At 39.6% G+C, this 18472-nt stretch overlaps 1 protein-coding gene across 1 annotated transcript in view; it reads left to right on the top strand.

Moving 5' to 3' along the window:
• Rnf17 (ring finger protein 17) overlaps positions 1-18472 on the top strand; it is a 108808-nt gene that overhangs the window by 80344 nt on the left and 9992 nt on the right. Inside the window, exons 25-31 of the mRNA XM_040740720.1 lie at positions 1840-1955; positions 4659-4942; positions 9293-9456; positions 11834-11953; positions 13496-13576; positions 15353-15478; positions 17513-17569. Of these exons, the coding sequence (XP_040596654.1) occupies positions 1840-1955; positions 4659-4942; positions 9293-9456; positions 11834-11953; positions 13496-13576; positions 15353-15478; positions 17513-17569 (948 nt within the window). The remainder of the gene's footprint in view (positions 1-1839; positions 1956-4658; positions 4943-9292; positions 9457-11833; positions 11954-13495; positions 13577-15352; positions 15479-17512; positions 17570-18472) is intronic.

The raw sequence follows: 18472 nt of genomic DNA, 5'->3' as shown, positions 1-18472 counted from the left end.
ACAGTTATAACAGATATGTATTTATTGTTTCATTGAAGCTGTCATCTATTCTAAGTTTTATTTTCTTAACAAGAAATGTTTGGAATATATTTCCAAACTATGTTGAACTTATATCAAGGTATTATATCTGTGCATAACTTTGTGACATGGTGGCATACAGTAATAACCTCAGAACTTAGGAGGTAGGAGAAATATCAAGGGTTAAAGGCCTACCAGGACATGTTGGTGTGCTATTTTAATCCCAGCATTCTGGAGACAGAGAAATCTCTGTGAGCTGGAAGATACCCTGGTCTACACAGCAAGTTCTAGGCTAGCCAGTAAGACTCTGTCTTGGCAATAAATAAATAAATGCATATATGCATATATAGATATATGTATACATGTGTATATATTTATTAAGATACACACACACTTATATGGGAATACAAGCCATGGCTAATATGTAGAGGTCAGAGTACAACTTATAGTCATTAGTTCTCCTACCTTGTGGGTCCTGGGTATTGAACTCAGGTCATTAGGCTTGTCAATGAGCAGCTTTACCTGCTCTGCCGACTTGTTTACCCAGAAAAGCTGTAACAAGCAAATTAGTGTTCATGTGGCTAAATCAAAGTATTTCTTGAGTTGAAATTTTGTATGTTAGAAGATAACATATAAAGTAAACTATCTAAAGTCTTTAGAAAATTAATCACAGGCTGGAGAGATGGCCAAGTGATTAAGAGAACTGGCTGCTCTTCTAGAGTTTGACCAGAGTTCAATTCCCAGTACCCACATGTCAGCTCACAACTATCTATAACTACAGTTCCAGGGGATCCACCCTCACACAGGCAAAACACCCAAGTACATGAAACAAAGTTAAATAAGTGAATTTTTTAAAGATTTATCTATTTATTTATTTATTTACTTATTATGTATACAGTGTTCTGTCTGCATGTATCCCTGAAGGCCAGAAGAGGGCACCAGATCTCATTACAGATGGTTATAAGCCATCCATCATGTGGTTGCTGGGAATTGAACTCAGGACCTCTGGAAGAGCAGTTAGTGCTCTTAACATCTGAGCCATCTCTCCAGCCCAATAAATGTATTTTTTAAAAGATAATTAAGCTCTTAAGTCAAAAAGAACTGATACAATGTGCATATATGTGGATTTAGGGAGCATGTCTTCATAAAAATGTTCTAGTTTCCTTGTTTCTGTTCTACTTGTTTGAATTTTTTTATATGACCTTGTTTTCCATGTTACCTTTTTTATGTATACTTTCTTCACTTTTATACCTTTTTACATGAAGTAGAACATGTTTGTATTAGCTTCTTTTGTGTTTTGTAGGAAAGTAAAACACACATTGAAAATTTTTCAGACGTAGAGAAACATACTAAAACATACTAACTGGTGATACTTCCTGGGGTTTTTGGTGATGAGTTTTTTTATTTGTTTTGTTCTTGGTATATTTCACCTTGATAGTGAGGTCTTCCTAATTTATTCCCAAGAAATATTCCTGAAAAGATACAATATAAAAAAATAAAATGTTTATCTCTAGCCAAACTGTGGTGGTGGTGCTTGCCTTTAATCCTAGCACTTAGGAGACAGAGACAGGCAGAACTCTGTGAGTTTAAGGCCAGCCTGGTCTACAGAATGAGTTCCAGGACAGCCAGGGCTACACAGAGAAACTCTGCGCCCCACCAAAAAAAAAACTGTCAGTACTGTCTTCCATGCTGTTTCCCTTATATATTTAGATGTCAAAATAATGTTAGCTGGGATTGTTTATTGCATAGAAAATGTAGAAGAAATTCTTGTAAGAAATACTGCCTGTGAGATTTCACTCTTTGTCTGATAAATCTCTTCAGGAAAACAGCACAACATGGCCATTACCTGTGAAAATTTTCTGTCGAGATGAAAAAGGAGAACGTGTTGATGTTTCTAAATATTTGATTAAAAAAGGTTTGGCTTTGAGAGAAAGAAGGTACAGACTTATTTTGAATAACTTTTTGACGTCAATTGATGATAATGCTTCATAATTGCCTATGTAATCTTCTGTGGGTGTTTTCAAACCTGAACTGTGTCTTACTTGTTCTTATATTTTTTGTTGAGCCTAGCCTTTAACTACTGAGCCATCTCTCCAGCCCCTTACTTGTTCTTAAAGATAGGTTTAATCTAATTCCTAACTAGCTACCCTAGAAATAGATTGTTTGTTTCTTTATATATGCCAGTAAGCTTTTACATAATGAAAACTGGTTTATTACATACTGACTTTCAAGGATGCATGTGGGCCTCTCAAGAGAGAGCTATGTCACTCAGATCTTGGAGAGCTAGTTTTATGAGCATGTTAACACAGGTTGGATTACTCATTAGATAAGATGGGAGAAAGACAGAGAATATGAATGGGAGGAGATCCCAGAATAGGACCTATTCCCCTTTTGGTCCTTATGTGTGGTTTTCCACGTGTGCCATGGCATCCGATCCATGATGGTGGAAACCCACAATTTTGTAAGCTAATGGTGTGGAGCAAAGAGCAGTTACCAGTTGTCTCCAACAGCCATACTGGTCCCAGCGGGTTTGGACAGCCTTGTCTTTGCTGTTTGAATGGCTGTTGTTAAGGATCTTTGGTTAGGGTGAAAGAGAAGAGATACCCATTGTGGATATCATGGCAGGAGGACATGAAGAAGGGAGAAAGAGAGAAAGAATGAGAGAGTGAGAGCATAGAAGCCTCTTTGAGCTGAAGTGATGACTTAGTAGTTAAGAGTACAGACTGCTCTTGAAGAAGACATGGGTTCAGTTCCCAGCACCCACATGGTAACTCACAACCTAGAACTGTTGACTCCAATTCTAGAAGATCAGAAGCCCTCTTCTGGCCTCTGAAGGCACAGATATACATGTAGTCAAAACACCCTTGCACATAAAATAAAAATAAATAAGTATTTAAAAAGCAATCTTAATATCATAAATCATAGTAAAATTAATTTACTAACCTGTTAAAAGAGAGTTATTTCCAAATTGTATTTGTAGCAGGAGCTAGATAGAAATTATTGAACAACTTTGAACAATAAATTATCTAGTTACCAGAAAAAGCAGAAACATTTTGTATGTTAATATTGGAATTGCTTATTTTCTGAATCTTCAAAACAATAATAATTGTTTTGTGAATAAAACCACTACATTTAAATGAAAACTTGAGAGGTTGATTTTTGACACTGAAACATATATTTTACAAAAAGAAATATTTCAAGTACAATTGTAAGGAAGGATATTTAATATAAAACCTGTATATATTTACCTATCTTAAAACCAGGTGTAAGTGTCATATGAGTTGATAAGTAATTTACAGACTTTATTATCTGAATTAATATTTTTAACATAAAATAACAGGACGCAAATTACATAAAGTAGATTATGTAAAAGCCTTTAAAAAAACATGACAGCTTGCCAGCACATGATAACACTGAAGGAAGTCTTCCTTATGAAAGTTTAGAGACGTATCTAGGGGAGTTTTTCTCAGAGGAATCTAGGAGTTGCACCTGCTGATTGAGAGTAGCAGTACAGGCAGACAATGAAAAGAGGGCAGGGTTGGAGCTTTGTGTTGTTTCTGGGGAGGAAGGAAAAGAGGTATGGCTGGAGGCAAGTTGATAGGCTAGAGAAAATATTTAGAAGTCTATATTAAATCTAAATTAACTGTTTTTTTGAGACAGGGTTTCACTGTGTAGCCTTAACTAGCCTAGAATTCACTTATGTAGACTAGGCTGGACTAGAACTCATAGAGACCTTGGATTAAAGCATGCACCACCTGCCTGGCTCATATGTTAGCCTTTTTTTAAAAAAATGTAACACTGTAGGTCAGGTACAGGCATGCAATGAGAAATCAGGGACTCTGTTCTAGTCTATTATAGGGAATGAAACTTGGCTTCACCTTAGGCATGTATCACCAGGAGTAGGGGCTGACTTGCAACATGGAAAGGCTAAGCATTTATAAGTAAAAGCTGACAGATTCTCCACTGGAAGAAGCAGTGACTGCTCTCAAGGAATGCAGCTCTGGAGGCAAGTCAACTGAAGACTTAAAGATAGTCACATCCTCTTGAACGGCAGCAATGGGTTTTAAAGATGTCATCTGAGGCCCTGAATGTTCACTTCACATCTTGGATTTTACCTGCAGAGGAGATACCAGCAGATATATAGATGCAGACAACATAGATACAGGAGCACTACCCACAATGGGCTAGACCCTCTCTTATCAATCACTAATGAAGAAAATGCCCTACAGGCTTGCTTGCAGCCCTCTCTTATGGGAGGCATTTTCCTAGTTGAGGTTACCTCCTCTCAGGTGACTTTAGCAAGTCCAGAACAGCATCAAAGAAGCAGATTGCTTATAGTTTCCAGTTTCTTCTAGACAAGTAGATACCAGAGCTGGCCCGGGAAGCATGGTCTGTTTTCCTGGAGAGTGGTCTAACAGTTGAAAGATGCCATCAAGAGTCACCAAGCCATTTTCCTCTTTTCCTCCTGTGACTCTCTAGCCTCCTTATGAAAGACTAGTTCATCCTGGACTAGAGCCAAAGTCTTAGTTAAATGTTAACACATAGTTGAAGGCTTTTTCATACTTTTTTCTACAGAATTTTATCTGTACTCCCATTTAGATATGTTTTTTGTTTGTTTTGTTTTTGTTTTGATGTTACAGAATTAGTAAATCAAATAACAGCCATTCATCTGAGAAGTCTTTGGAAATCCCCCTGGAACAAGGAGATTCAATAGTTACTAAGTGCTTTACAATTAACTTTGACACCAGCAAGAAAACTGCTGATAATACCAGTAAACACAAAGTACTTGGTTCTAAGGAGAAGAAATCAGAAACCAGAACCACCAGCTACAAGCCACCAGCTATTCCTAACACGAGAGCATTTGAGGCAGTAGTGAGCTGCATTGGTGATGATGGAACTGTATTTGTGGTACCTAAATCATCAGGTAAGGTCTTCTATAAGGTTTCTCCAGTGACTCTTGGCCTAGCAGCTCAAGTTTTCTAGTATGATAGAAAAAACTGGAGACCTTTGGGAATATTTACCTTCTCTGAACCTCATTTTCAGGGTTATGAGGAAGATTAAATGGTTTCACACAGTGCATTAAGGGTGCTTTTTACAATGCCAAGCTAAGCTATTTGAGAGTTTGTTGTTGATTGTTTTAAATAATATATTGTTTCAACATACCATTACCAGAGCTTCCCAGCCAGAGGACTGTCTGTGGGTCCCAATGCTTGTCTACATTATGGAGAAATCTGAGCTGGAGAGACAGCTCAGTGATTAAGACTACATACACACTGCTCCTTCAGAAGCCCCAAGTTCAGACCAAGCACCCAAATTGGGTGGTTCAAATTGCCTGTTACTCCAGCTCCAGTGTGTCCATCACTGTCTTCTGACCTTCTTAGATAGCCATACTCAGTGCACATGCATGTACATAGACATGCTTGTACACATACAATTAAAACAAAAACCTTTTTAAAATATTTATTTAGTATACAGTGTTCTGCCTGCATTTTGTCTGCAGGCCAGAAAGCAGCACCAGATCTCATTACAGATGGTTGTGGACTACCATATGATTGCTGGGAATTGAACTCAGGACCTGTAAAAGAGCAACCAGTGCTCTTAAACTGCCGAGTCATTTCTCCAGCCCTAAAAATAAATCTTAAAGAAAAATAGAACAAGCTAGAGAAGTGGCTCAGTAGTTAAGGGCAGGTGTCTTTTCTGTGATCATCAGCAGGGTGAGGTCTTTATGCTGATGCAGGCTGTTCCACAACTAAATGCACTTTGCTGCCCCCCCCCCAGCCAGGTAACCATCAGGGCAGAGAAACCAACCATCATTTCAAGGTTTCTGTGGAATGCTGAGTTTGGTTTCTGTTTACCTGATAAGAATCTTCTTCCTGGATTGGTCCTGGCCCTCATCTTAGGACATTGTCACAGTACTGCCATTCAGGGACCTGTTTTGTAACCTAATAGCCGGTACCACAGGAGGCCAAACTTAAAAATGACCTTCAAAGAGGATATTAAGGGAAAGCTTCCTCCTACAGCCTGTCAAAGTAGACAAGAGAAAGAGAGAGAGAGAGAGAGAGAGAGAGAGAGAGAGAGAGAGAGAGAGAGAGAGAGAGAGAGAGAGAGAGAGAGAGAGAGAGAGAGAGAGATCTGCAGGCAAACACACATACAGGATTATGGATCTGGAGAAATGGCTTAGTGTTTAAGATCATATAATGCTCTTGTATAGGACCTGAAGTTGGTTGGGGTGGTGGCTAACACCTGTAACTTCTAAACGCACATGTATGTTTCCCAAGAGTCTTCATCTTGATCCCACAGCACAGCAAAGGCTATGCCAATGACTATTCAAGCCTCTGACAGTGTAGGTATTTTATATCATATCAGCTTGTACTGTAAACTGACCAAGAAAGAGACAAATGGTTTAGTCATGGAACTAAAAACTAACCCAAAGTCTAAGGTATATGCCAAATCAGGCTACACTGAAAAGCAAGTAAGTGCTCTGCCAAACTGAAGCTGAGCTTCACTGTTACATAACCAGCCACAGTTCAATGTAGTTCTCAATTTGACAGGCGTTTTCAAACATCCCTTCCTTATTAATTGGTAGCAAGGACACAAAACAAATCAAGGTCCTGACCATAAAGGTTTAAATGTAAAGGTGGAGAGGAATGTTCAGCAGCTAGGAGTGCTTGGTATTTCAAAGAGCACTTATGTAACTGGAGATTTAGGGAGGAGCAAGTAGGCCAAGCTCAGATACTAACATAGGAGAAACTTAATAGAGTTGATGCTATCAAGGATTTATTAAGAAACTTGCATAAGAGACATTAAGTCACACGGAATAGAATTTAGCTAAGGGAGGGCTACCTCCAAAACACCCCAAAGTTAAGTAGTGTGCTAGCCAGACCTGTCAGAGATAGGCAAAATCTAGGGTACTAGGATGTAATATTTATTCACCAGAACTGACCAGTCATTATTCTCTATTGCCATAACAAAAGAGAGAGCCCTGATTTACAACATGCTATTAGGCCCATTTCCCTATCAGAAATGTCTCTAAACAGACGAGAAAAGCGTAATTTTCCAGGTGGATAAGATGACCCTGGGTAACAGCTGTTTGAAACATGACAAAATTGGTATATTTAAAAATAATTTTGGGGCTGTAGAGATGACTCAGTCATTAAATGCTAGGCTCACAACCAATAATAAAAATAATTTTGGCAGTAAATACAGTGTAAAAGTATAAAATTCTCAAATTAAAATATTTTGTATGTGCATGGACTTTCTAGGCAATTCTCATTTATTGTCTCTGTCCTGGCACCTTTCCAAAGTATTACCCTTAATTGTAGTATAGCATTTTCCTTTTTCAGTATATATAGTGTTGTGTGCACATAGTTACTTGTTCTATGTCCCAGTGGGAATGAAAAAAAGTCATTTATTCTGAGCAATATATGAGTGATTATGGCTCAGGAATGTGGATTCAAGTTTCCCTGAATGACATGTAGAAGTGATTGCATTATTCTTTTAAAATCACATAGCAAAACAAAAGGTCATAAACCAGTGCATTTGAATGCACTCTATGAAACTAGAAAATGGAAGTTTGAATTTGTTAAACTAAGAAGAAATCACAACAAATATCTGCAAGTTCTTAAGACTGCCCTGGCTTCATGTGCAAATATGATGTGTGCTTTCCGAAATGATCCCTAACTCACCTAACTCTAGCACTCACAGACTTAGGCTCAGGAGGTCCATTAGGAGCATAGCTGATGATGAGGGTTGATAGCTATGAATATACTGACATCTCCCTCCTGTTTGTTGAGCACTTGAAAGAGTAAGCCTGTGAGTACTTGAGACATAGAGTACCAGCTAGTCTAGAAGCTTTATTTGACATGTGTAATCATTAACTAAAACAGAATGTCATGAACTGGTACTCCATCTAGTCCTCTTGAGTACCACTAATGTGGGTAGATGTGGTCATACCCAATTTACAGAGAACAAACAGGCTTATACACCTACCTAAGATAGCATAACTAAGAAGTGAGACTGATGTGATCACTGACTCCAGAGCTTGCCTTCAGTGGAATCAGTTATAGGGATCATAATAGATACTTTGCAAATAATGAGGTAATTTATAGTAAAAGAAAAATTAGACCTGGGCTGAGAGGAGATAGTTCAGTCAGTAAAGTGCTTGCCAGGTGACATACAACCCTCACTTCTAGCTCCAGAACCCACATAAAGAAGCCACGTGCAGAGTTGAAAAGATGGTCCAGTTCTTGCTGCACAAAGATGAGGTCATGAGCTCAGGTCCCTAGCACCCACAAACCTGGATGTAGAAGTACACATCTGTAAACTCAAAGCTAGGAGGCACAGACAGGTAGATTCTGGAGATTCACTAGCCAGCCCAGTCTAGGTAGCTAAAACAATGGGTTCCATGTTCAGTTTAGAAATCCCGTCTCAGAAAGTGAGGTGAAGACACAACTGAGAGGAAGGAAGGAAGGAATCTGGCTGTCAGTGTCAGGCTCCACCAGCACTCACATGGGCAAGCATACTCCACATTACTAGAGATGGAGAGATGGCTCAGAGGTTAAGAGCACTGGCTGCTTTTCCAGAGGTCCTGAGTTCAATTCCCAGCAACCACATGGTGGCTTACAACCATCTACAATTCAATGTGGTGCCCTCTTCTGGCATGTAGACAGAGCACTGTATATATCATAAATAAATAAATCTTTTTTTAAAAAAAAGAAGAAAATACTTTTTTTAGAAAGCTGGGCATGGTGGCATTGAGGTGACAGTGATCTCTGCCTCACTGGTCAACCAGCCTAATCTTTGTAGCTAGTTCCTTGTTAGTGTAAGACTGGGAATGAACTTAAGGCTGTCTTCTGGTCTCCATATGCACCTTCAAACATGTGTACACACAAAAGTTAGGATTTTAACTTGTATCTTCAGTATTATCTCTACCTAAGCATAGGCTAATACATGACTTGTGCTATACTTAGCTGCGCTGTCAAACTGACACCTTAAACTCATAGTTCTTTCCTGTCAGGTTGTCTGGTAGATGTTTAGTTGAAAAAGAGTACTTTGATATTTGTATTCTCAGAGTAGAAAAGTGTTTTGGGGATGTTAGTAAAACTTTTAAAAACATGTATTAAGTGCTGACTGAATTAAATGTTTATAAAAATTTTATTGGAAACCTGATCTTAAGTCTTTGTGTTACCTAAGTTAGAAAGTTAGTAGGTTGTTGGTGAAAAGTAAGTAATAACACATTTTCCTAAATGTATTATGTTTTCAATAAATTCTACAGAGTTTGGGCTCATGAAAATGATGGATGAAATTCAAAGTAATTTAAAGTGCCTTGGACTTTTGGAGCCATATTTCTGGAAAAAGGGAGAACCTTGTGCAGTGAGAGGATCTGATACTTTGTGGTATCGCGGCAAAGTCATGGAGGTTGTGGGAGGTACCATTCGGGTGAGTTCAAGCACTAGATGAGTGCATGGCCAGACTTCAGACTAAAACACCTTTTGGTGGACTTAGGAAGACCAAATACACAATATTATACTGTTAATTTGCAACAAAGATTTTTCTTTTCTTTTTCTTGATATTTCTGTTCGGTTTGGGTTTGGTTTTGAAACACAGCCTCTCTTATGTAGGCCATCCATGCAATTTGGGATCCTCCCACCTCTGCCTCCCAAAGGCCACTCTTACAGACCTACACCACTACACCCAGCCTTTGTTTTCAAACATATTAGAAACTGAATAATGAAGAAATTATTGCAGGTGGGATGTGACTACTCGTGCCTAACGGATAGACCACTTAGCTGTAACTGGCAACCCTATAAAATAGCACACCTCTTATTAAGTAAAACAGCTTATTCTCTGGCATGTTAATTAGCTCCCTGACTGATCTGTTGAAGACCTAGTTAATCTTTGCAAGCTATGGGATATAGGTTACCTTTTACAAAAGTGAGGTAGCACTTATATTTCTTTCAGAGTCTTTAAAAATTGCTTCATGCATTGAAAAATGAAAATATAAAATGTAAATATAAATACCTCCATTTACCAAGTAAAGTGATAAAATTGGTTAGATAGTTCATCATCTATATAACACTGGAAATTTTTACTACTAATTTGGGTGGGGTAAAATGTTAAAGAGAAATTTACCTTATTTGATGATGGTACTTAATAATTGCATAGTTCAAGTTTCAGCTTCTTTCACATGTGCAAACTTTATATAATTAACATGCCTCCCCATTGAGAAATCACTCCACACACTTAGTGACGAAAAAAAAACTCTTTAATTATAGGGCACGACTGGTTCTGGCTAGTGCACAAAAGGGAGCCAGCCCTGAACAGAAAGTTTCGCTAGCTTATATAACCTTAGGCTTATGCATCCCACATGTGCTGTTATTCTTACATCTCATTCAGGTCCCGGCTCTGGGTCACACTTGGAACAGTTTAAACAGAGCAGGAGCCTGCAAGTGTGGCCACCTGGGCAGATGGGAGATTTACACAGCAAGGATACTGTCAGTTATTTCTTAAGTACATATACTAGTGTTGTTCTTTTCCAGTAGTTGTCACCCACGGTCATCTTGCCCACCTGACAGGATTGTGCTTCTCCTGAGGGAGCACAGGGGACTTAATGGCAGGGTAGGACTTAATGTTGTTGTGACCCTGTGCTGCACACAGCTCTTCCACAAGATGGTGTGGTTGCTAGGAATCTTAACTGAGGTCTTGTGGAAGAGCTGCCATCTTCGCTGAGCCATCTCTCTAGCCCTGTTTTAGTGTATTATTTGTGTGTAGGTGTGAGGTCACATTGCACCACTGTATGTGTGTAGAAGTCAGAGGGAAACTGGTGTCAGCTCTCTCCTTCCACCTTTGCATGGTTTCAGGGCTTAACTCAGACTGTCAGGCTCACCCAGCAAGCACTTCATTCATTCCCAAGTTTAGAAATAATTGTATAAAGGTTTGATTTATAGGCTACCTGTGTGAAACTTCTTTTAACAATTAAGTTTCATTCTCTATGGGATGAGGGAATATAGATCTTCTTTTTATGTATGTCTCAGTATTTAGGTATGGCTGGTCTGGAACTCAGTATGTAGACCATGCCAGTTTCTGACTCATAGAGATCCACCTGCCTGAGTGCTAGTATGTCCTGCTAATGGGTGCAAGATTTTAACTCATTTTGTCTTTTTGAGACTGTGTAGCCTAAGCAGGCCTCAAGGTCAAAACCCTCCCCCCTCAGCCTTCTAAATGCTTGCCTGTTCCTTTGTTCCCCCGTGTGTTGAGACACAGTCTTGTTATTTAGCCGAGACTGTTCTTGAATTTGTGGCATTCCTTCTGCCTCTCTCCCAACTGCCAGAATTAGATCTGCACCAGAAGACCCAGAGGTTTTGTTGCTAACTTTAAGATTTTATTTATCATTATCAGGGTGTGTTGGGGAGGAGATCAGAGGACAGATTTGTAGAGTCAGCTCTTTCCTTTCACATTTATATGTGTTCCAGGGAGCAAACCCAGGTCTTTAATGGGGGGCAGAGGCCACCTGCAATATGTCTGTGCACGGTGTGCTTAGAGTGCCCCCAGGAGCCAGAAGACAGTGTCAGATCTCCTGGAACTGAAGTTACAGGCAGTTGTGAGCCATCATGAGGGTTCTAGGGATTGATTGACCCCGGGTCCTCTGGAAGAACAGTCAGTGCTCGTCACTGATAGGCCACAACACACACACACACACACACACACACACACACACACACACACACACACACAATTTTTAAAAACTAGGAAATTCCCTTTGTCATCCAGCTTTTAGTAATAAATTTTAATCAAAACTTTACTTGATCTGTTTCAGGTGCAGTATTTAGATCATGGGTTCACTGAGAAGATTCCACAGTGCCATCTTTATCCAATTTTGCTGTATCCTGACACACCCCAGTTTTGTATTCCCTGTCAGCTCTATCAGACCTCACCGGTGAGCAGAGAGAGGAATGTGTGGGCAGTCAATTTTAAATATCGTCTTATATTAGTAGTAGTTTAGATATTAGAGTATATAATTAAGTCCCTTTCAATTATAATACAAATTTTTCTTTTGAAGTTTTATTGTTGTTGTTTTGTTTTGTTTGTTTTTAACAGGGTCTCCCTATATAGCCTTGAGTATCCTAGAACTCACTTAAGTAGACCAGCTGACCTCAAACTCATAGAAATCCCCCTGCCTTTACCTCCCAAGTGCTAGGATTAAAGACATGTACCACCGCCGCCGGGCGGTGGTAGCGCACGCCTTTAATCCCAGCCCTCGGGAGGTAGAGGCAGGCGGATCTCTGTGAGTTTGAGGCCGGGCTGGACCGATAGCCTCCAAAACAATACAGAGAAACCCTGTCTTGTAAAAACCAAAAAAAATAAAAAATAAAAAAGACATGTACCACCATATCTGGCAGAGGGGGTGTGTTTTATTTTTAATGTGTATGAGTGTTTTGCCTGCATGTATGTAAATACGCCATATGTATGCAGTGCTCACGGAGGCCAGAAGAGGGAGTAGGATCCAAGGAACTGGAGTTACAGGTGCTTGTTAGTGAATATGTAGGTGCTGGGAACCAATCCAGGTCCTTTGGAAGAACCATTGAGTTCTTTCTCCAGCCCCAGCCAGCAATCCAAATTTTAAAACTACCTAAAGTAAAAGACAGCTCAAAGGCCTTTGATGAGGACAACTACAAAATTATACTGCAATACATCTCTCATTGAATATATACTGTTGGCCTGTATAAGTAGTGCATGGGAATATTGAATTGTTATTAAAATTTTAAATGTAGTATGTTATCTTAATGCAAGTTTGGGGGATGTTGTTTTCAGAGAATTCTTTTTGGGGAGTAGCCTTATAATTTTTAATAAAGGATGGTTTGTAGCCCAGGCTGGTCTCTAACTCCCTCTGTAGCAGAGGATGACCTTAAATTCTAATCCTCCTGTTTCCACTTCCATAGGTGTGGCCAGCATGCCTAGTTCACATGATACTAATGATCAAACCCAGGCTCTCATGCCTGCTAGGCAAGTGCTCCCCCAGCTAAGCTGCATCCCCACCCTAGTTTATGCTTTGAAAGCATAAAATGTTGAGTACAGTGGGGAGAAGCTTAAATATGAATTGATTAAAAAGTGTCTTCTATTTTTCTCATACATATGTGTCCATGTGTGGGCATGTACATAAGTGTGGGTACTACAGAGTCCAGAAGCTGGAGTCAGTTGCCCTAGAACTGGAGTTACAGGTAGTTGTGAGCTGTCCAACATGGGTGCTGGGAACCAAATTCTAGTCCTTCACAAGAGGAGGAAGCACTCGTAGCCGCTGAGCCACCTCTCCAGCCCCCAGAAAGGAAATTTTAAAGATGATTCTTGTTCACTGCCCAGGAGACTTATGGGTATTTGGTTCTACACCAGGAATTCCCTGCTTATGGCTATTTCTTTGTGTCTTAATTTATTTTTGCTTGATGTCATGCTACAGAAGCATAAGTGTGTTCATTCCACTCAGGTTGGGAATGTGTGGCAGCCAGATGCCATAGAGCTGCTTCAGGAGCTGCTTTCAAAGAGAGAGGTGGAAATTCACATTATGGTAAGTTGTCTTTAAAGTATAGTCAGTTTAAACTGTTTGTCATGAGATATTATAATCAATATAATTTGAAGAATATTTTTGTGACGAGCCATGTTATATGTGTTCATATGTAAATATAAATTATGTGTTTAATGTATAAGGAATTACTATTTTGGTTCCTATGCTTGTTTTAAATAAGCCTAATTTTGAATGAGTTTCTGAGAGGTTTCATAAGCATTTGATTGGATGACTGAAAGATTTATTACTAATAGTTTCCTTACATGGATACGAGGCAATAAGCCTTTGCTGATCTGCATCAGTTGGCACCACAGTGTGCGGAGTCTGCTGTCACACAGCATTGTGTAAGGTGGAGATGGTCCTAGAAGAGCCTGTCACAATCCTGTCCTCAAAGGCCTCGCCTAGTTAGTGAAGCCAGCACCCATCCATCCTGCAGAACAGCAAAAGCCAGGAGATGGTGGAGAGGCAAGCACAGCAGGGTCTGCAGAGGGGAGAACTGAAGGGGACAGTCCCAACAGGGACACAACTCACAGAGGCACACCGGGACAGCTTAGGAAATAGTCCAGTAGGAGGGTAGAGGTTTCTAGAAAGGGGAGAGATGGTGAGTAGGAGGCAAGAGTGGCCCCGTGAAGGATGCTGAGCAGTAAAGTAGTAAAATTAATCCACAGCTATTTGAGGCAAGGCACTGGGAGAGAAGAAAATGGTTAGGGGAGTATTTCTGCACTCAAGAGCCACGGGTTCCATCTAAATGAGGAAGCTAGTAGGTTAGTGTTAAAGGTTCCTACCCAGCTACTCCAAGAATCCTTGTCAAGTCACCTAATAAAGGTAGAAATTATTATTATATTATTATTATTGCTTAGTCAAACTAGTGTTCTTCACAACTTAGCTTTAAGGGAAAGTACCACTTGGTTTTGCAGACTGAATGCTCAGTGCACCTTAGCCCACTTGGCTCCATGCCTTGCCTAGACATGTTCCTCCAGCATCAGATACACTGAGAAGTGCTACTGAGGCTTGAACAAAGCAGTCCAAAACCATGTCTGTGGAGCTGTTCATAGTGGAAACTAGATAGCAGATAAAAGCACACGGAAGCAGCCATGTTTGGAAGGAATGACAGAGATGTGGTTGTGAAAGCCTGGCCTACACTGCCATACAGGCACATACGATCTGATACAAATCGTGTTCTGGTATTTCCTTCTGGCTGCTTCATATGGCTGGCTAGTAGAAAACAAAAGTAGATGGATCTGCCCAAAGGCATTTCATTTCCCCTTCCTTCCTCTGTGAGGAAGTTAGTTTGGAGAATGCTGGAACTGATGGAAATGAGAAAGAAATTGCCAAAGAAATAGCTTAGCCACTTGGACATACCACTTCCTGGTAATTGAGAGTGGACTTTATAGCTATTACCATGATTTCTCAGTGGAGAATGTTGATTTCTTCTGATTCCTGACATTCTGGAGATTTTCAGTTAAAATTCATTTCTTTACTCCTTAAGCTGTTCTTAGTAAAACTTAGTGTCATCTGCAGATGATCCATCTATGGTTTCTAGTAACTATGAAATCTGTATGGTATTAGATATGCAAGTATATTTTATATAAGTCCAGGAGTAGATTACTGCTTCATCATTTGCCAAAATATCAGGAAGAAAATTCTTTGCTGTGAGTCGTTCAAACTGTTCAGTGATTCCATTATTGCCAGAAACCTATTTCATATTTGCTATTTATAAAAATTTAGGCACTAAATAAAAGTTTCTGTGGTAATAGTCCTTGTCATTTAATTTAATAGGAATTGCCTGAAAATCCATGGGGAAAGTTGTCTGTTCATCTCTATTTTGATGGGATGTCACTCTCTTATTTTATGGCCCATCATAAATATTGTATTTTTGAACATTCTGAGGATATATTTAAAGAAGTAAGTGAACTGTTTTCTTCTTTAAATTATAGTGAATTGTTTTCCTATAATATACACTTAATTGATTCTAATTAAAATGTCACAATCTGTCTTACACCTCAAGTCTTTTGATGTGTCTCAGGTTGGCCTTAAAAATCATAATCTTTGTTCTTCCTTAAAATTCCTCCAGCTGCTGGGATTACAGGCATGTCCCCCCATAGGCTTATACCACAGGTCTTAGTGTGACCTGCCCACCTGATTCATTGTTTCTGTTTTTTTATTTAAATTAGAAATAATCTTATTTTATATAACAGCCCCAGTTCCCTCTCCCTCCCATCGTTACATGCCCTCCCCTGATAAACCTCCCACCCATTCCACCTCCATCTCCCTCCCCAGCCTTGGGGCAGGGCCTAGGCCCCCCCTGTGTATCTAGTCTGAGAGAGTATCCCTCCGTGGGGGAATGGACTCCCAAAGTCTATTCATGCACTAGGAATAAATACTGATTCCACCACAAGAGGGACCATCTGATTCTTAAGGAGGTCTATGATGAGAATTTGTCAGTACTGTTTTGAAAAGGGGTGTCAGCTTTATATATCCTGAAAACATTTTATTTACATTAAACTCTACTAATGTTTCTGTATTTGCTACCCTAGTAAGGTTTCTTTATGTTAGCCAGTGTTGTTGAATTTGAAAATGAGATGCACTGTATAAAATCTGTATATAGAATTTCATGCCAGTAAAGGGCTGTGTCCCCACATAAAATGTATCTTTTGACTTGAACTAGAAGCCTTATATTACAAGATGAGTATCACTAAAAAAAAAACAAAATATGATGATCTGAAATTCAAAATGTTTTAAGTGCCAAAAGATACTGAGTACCAGCATTCAAATTTTAGCTGGGCATGATGGAGCAGGACAGCATTTGCAGGTAGAAACAGGAATGCCATTAGGAAATCAAAGTCATCCTTAAACTATATAATAAGTTCAAGGTCAGCCTGGGCTACATGAAACCCTGACTTTGAAAATAAAATTTAATTTTTAAAGTTTGATTGTTTAAATTTTTGTCTTTTGTGTATGAATGTTTTGCCTGCATCTGTGTACATGGACCACATGCATGCCTAGTGTCCCACTGATGTCAAAAAGAGAGTGCTAGATCCCCTGGGACTGGAGTTAAGGATGGTTGTGAGCTGACGGGTTCCCTGTAGTTGTCATACAGGGAAGGGAACGCAGAAAGAGATAAGAATGAAAGTGTGGTGCAGATTGACTTCAGGGACTCTAATGCCAGGCGGTTCATTGTCAGCACACTTAAAACAGTACACTTTGGGGAAAGGCTTCCAAGCAACGATGAGTCCGGTTCCAGGTGCACAATAAAGTTTAAGTGTGACTACATAGAAACTCCTTTACAGAGTACATGTGACCATGAAGGTGGGTTCTATAGCCAAAAGATCTAAACTCTAGTGTGGTCTCTGACCAACCAGCATAGAGGTCAGCAGACCAAAAAGTACGTTGGACACCACCACCCCAGGATAGGTAACAGTCTAGGGAGGGAAGAGTCGAGGATAATCATTCTGGAATTCGGGTGAGGTTTGCCTCTGTAGCAAAAGGTGGACAAGGTCTGCCTCCATGGATAGCAAAGAGATCACCAGGTCATCAATAAAAGCTACTCTCGGCTTTCTGGATAGAATTCAGGTATTTGATTTTTATATCCTCCACTAAGACAGCCCTGCATGATTAATATTCCTGATTCTCTTAATGATTCTCTGTGAATACAAGGACCTCTGTGCCCCCAACAGTGAGCTACCATATGGGTACTAGGAGTTGAACCCAGATCTTCTGCAACAGCAAATGCTTTTAATAGCTACGCCTTTTCTCAGCAATAAGGAGGCAGAGGCAGGTGGATCTCTGTGAGTTCAAGTCTATCCTGGTTTTCAGACTGAGTGCGAACATGACTTATACATTTAGTTTTTGTAAAGTACAAAAAAAATGCCTTAAAGAAGTATTTTGTTAGAAGATAAATGTAGTTTTTAACTGATGAATAATACTATATTATTTCAGAAACCAGTAGGTCAGAATAAAAAATATGAAGAAGAAAACTGGAAAATAAGATTTGAGGTAAGTACAACCCAGATATTTTGGAACCGTTCAGAAATAGAAAGGATCTGATACATAGCCAGCAAGCTGGCATAGTTGGCAAGGGCAGTTGCTGCCAAGACTGACACTTGAGTTTGATCCCCAGAACCCAAGTGATGGGAGGAGAGACTCCTGCAAGCTGTCTTCTGACTGCTACACATGCCCTCTGTCACCTATTCACCACACACAAAAATAAATTAAGGAAAATTAAGGGTCTCACTAGGAAGCTGTGTAGAGCAGGCTGGCCTCAAACTCACTAAGATCCATCTGTCTCTGCCTTCCAAGTGTTGGGATTAAAGGTGTTCACTACTATGCCCAGCCACAAAAATTATTTTAAAATTAAAAGAAGAGCTGGGCTGTGGTGGTGCTCGCCTTTAACCCCAGCACTTAGGAAACAGAGTCAGATGTATTCTGAGTTCGAGGCCAGTCTGGTCTACAGAGGGAGTTCCAGGACAGCCAGACTACACAGAGAAATCCTGTCTTGGAAAAAAAAACTTAAAAGAAGGAAAAAATGCAGAATTTTATTGTTCGTATAGCCACTTTATTGAGCTACTATTTATATACTGTAAATTCACTCCCTTCAAATACATGATTCATTGGATCTTAATACTTACTGAGCACAGCTAGCACTACTAAATCAAGAACATTCCAAAAAGAAATCAACCACAGTAATTTTTTTATCCTTTCCTTCCTCAGCTTTTGGTTACCACTCAGTCTTGTCTGTATGGATCTTTCTATTTAGTGAAGTCAAATATTATATGGTCCTTTATCCTTGCCTTTTCCCTTATTGTTTCTTTCTATGTGCGTTAGGCTTTGAGGGAATCAAGATCCACTGGAACTTGAGTTACAGACAGTTGTGAGCTGCCATGTGGGTGCTGGGAATTG

This window comes from Mesocricetus auratus, unplaced genomic scaffold (assembly GCF_017639785.1).
Source record: "Mesocricetus auratus isolate SY011 unplaced genomic scaffold, BCM_Maur_2.0 Super-Scaffold_100707, whole genome shotgun sequence".
Taxonomy (NCBI): domain Eukaryota; kingdom Metazoa; phylum Chordata; class Mammalia; order Rodentia; family Cricetidae; genus Mesocricetus; species Mesocricetus auratus.
This window is presented reverse-complemented; position numbering and strand designations above follow the sequence as displayed.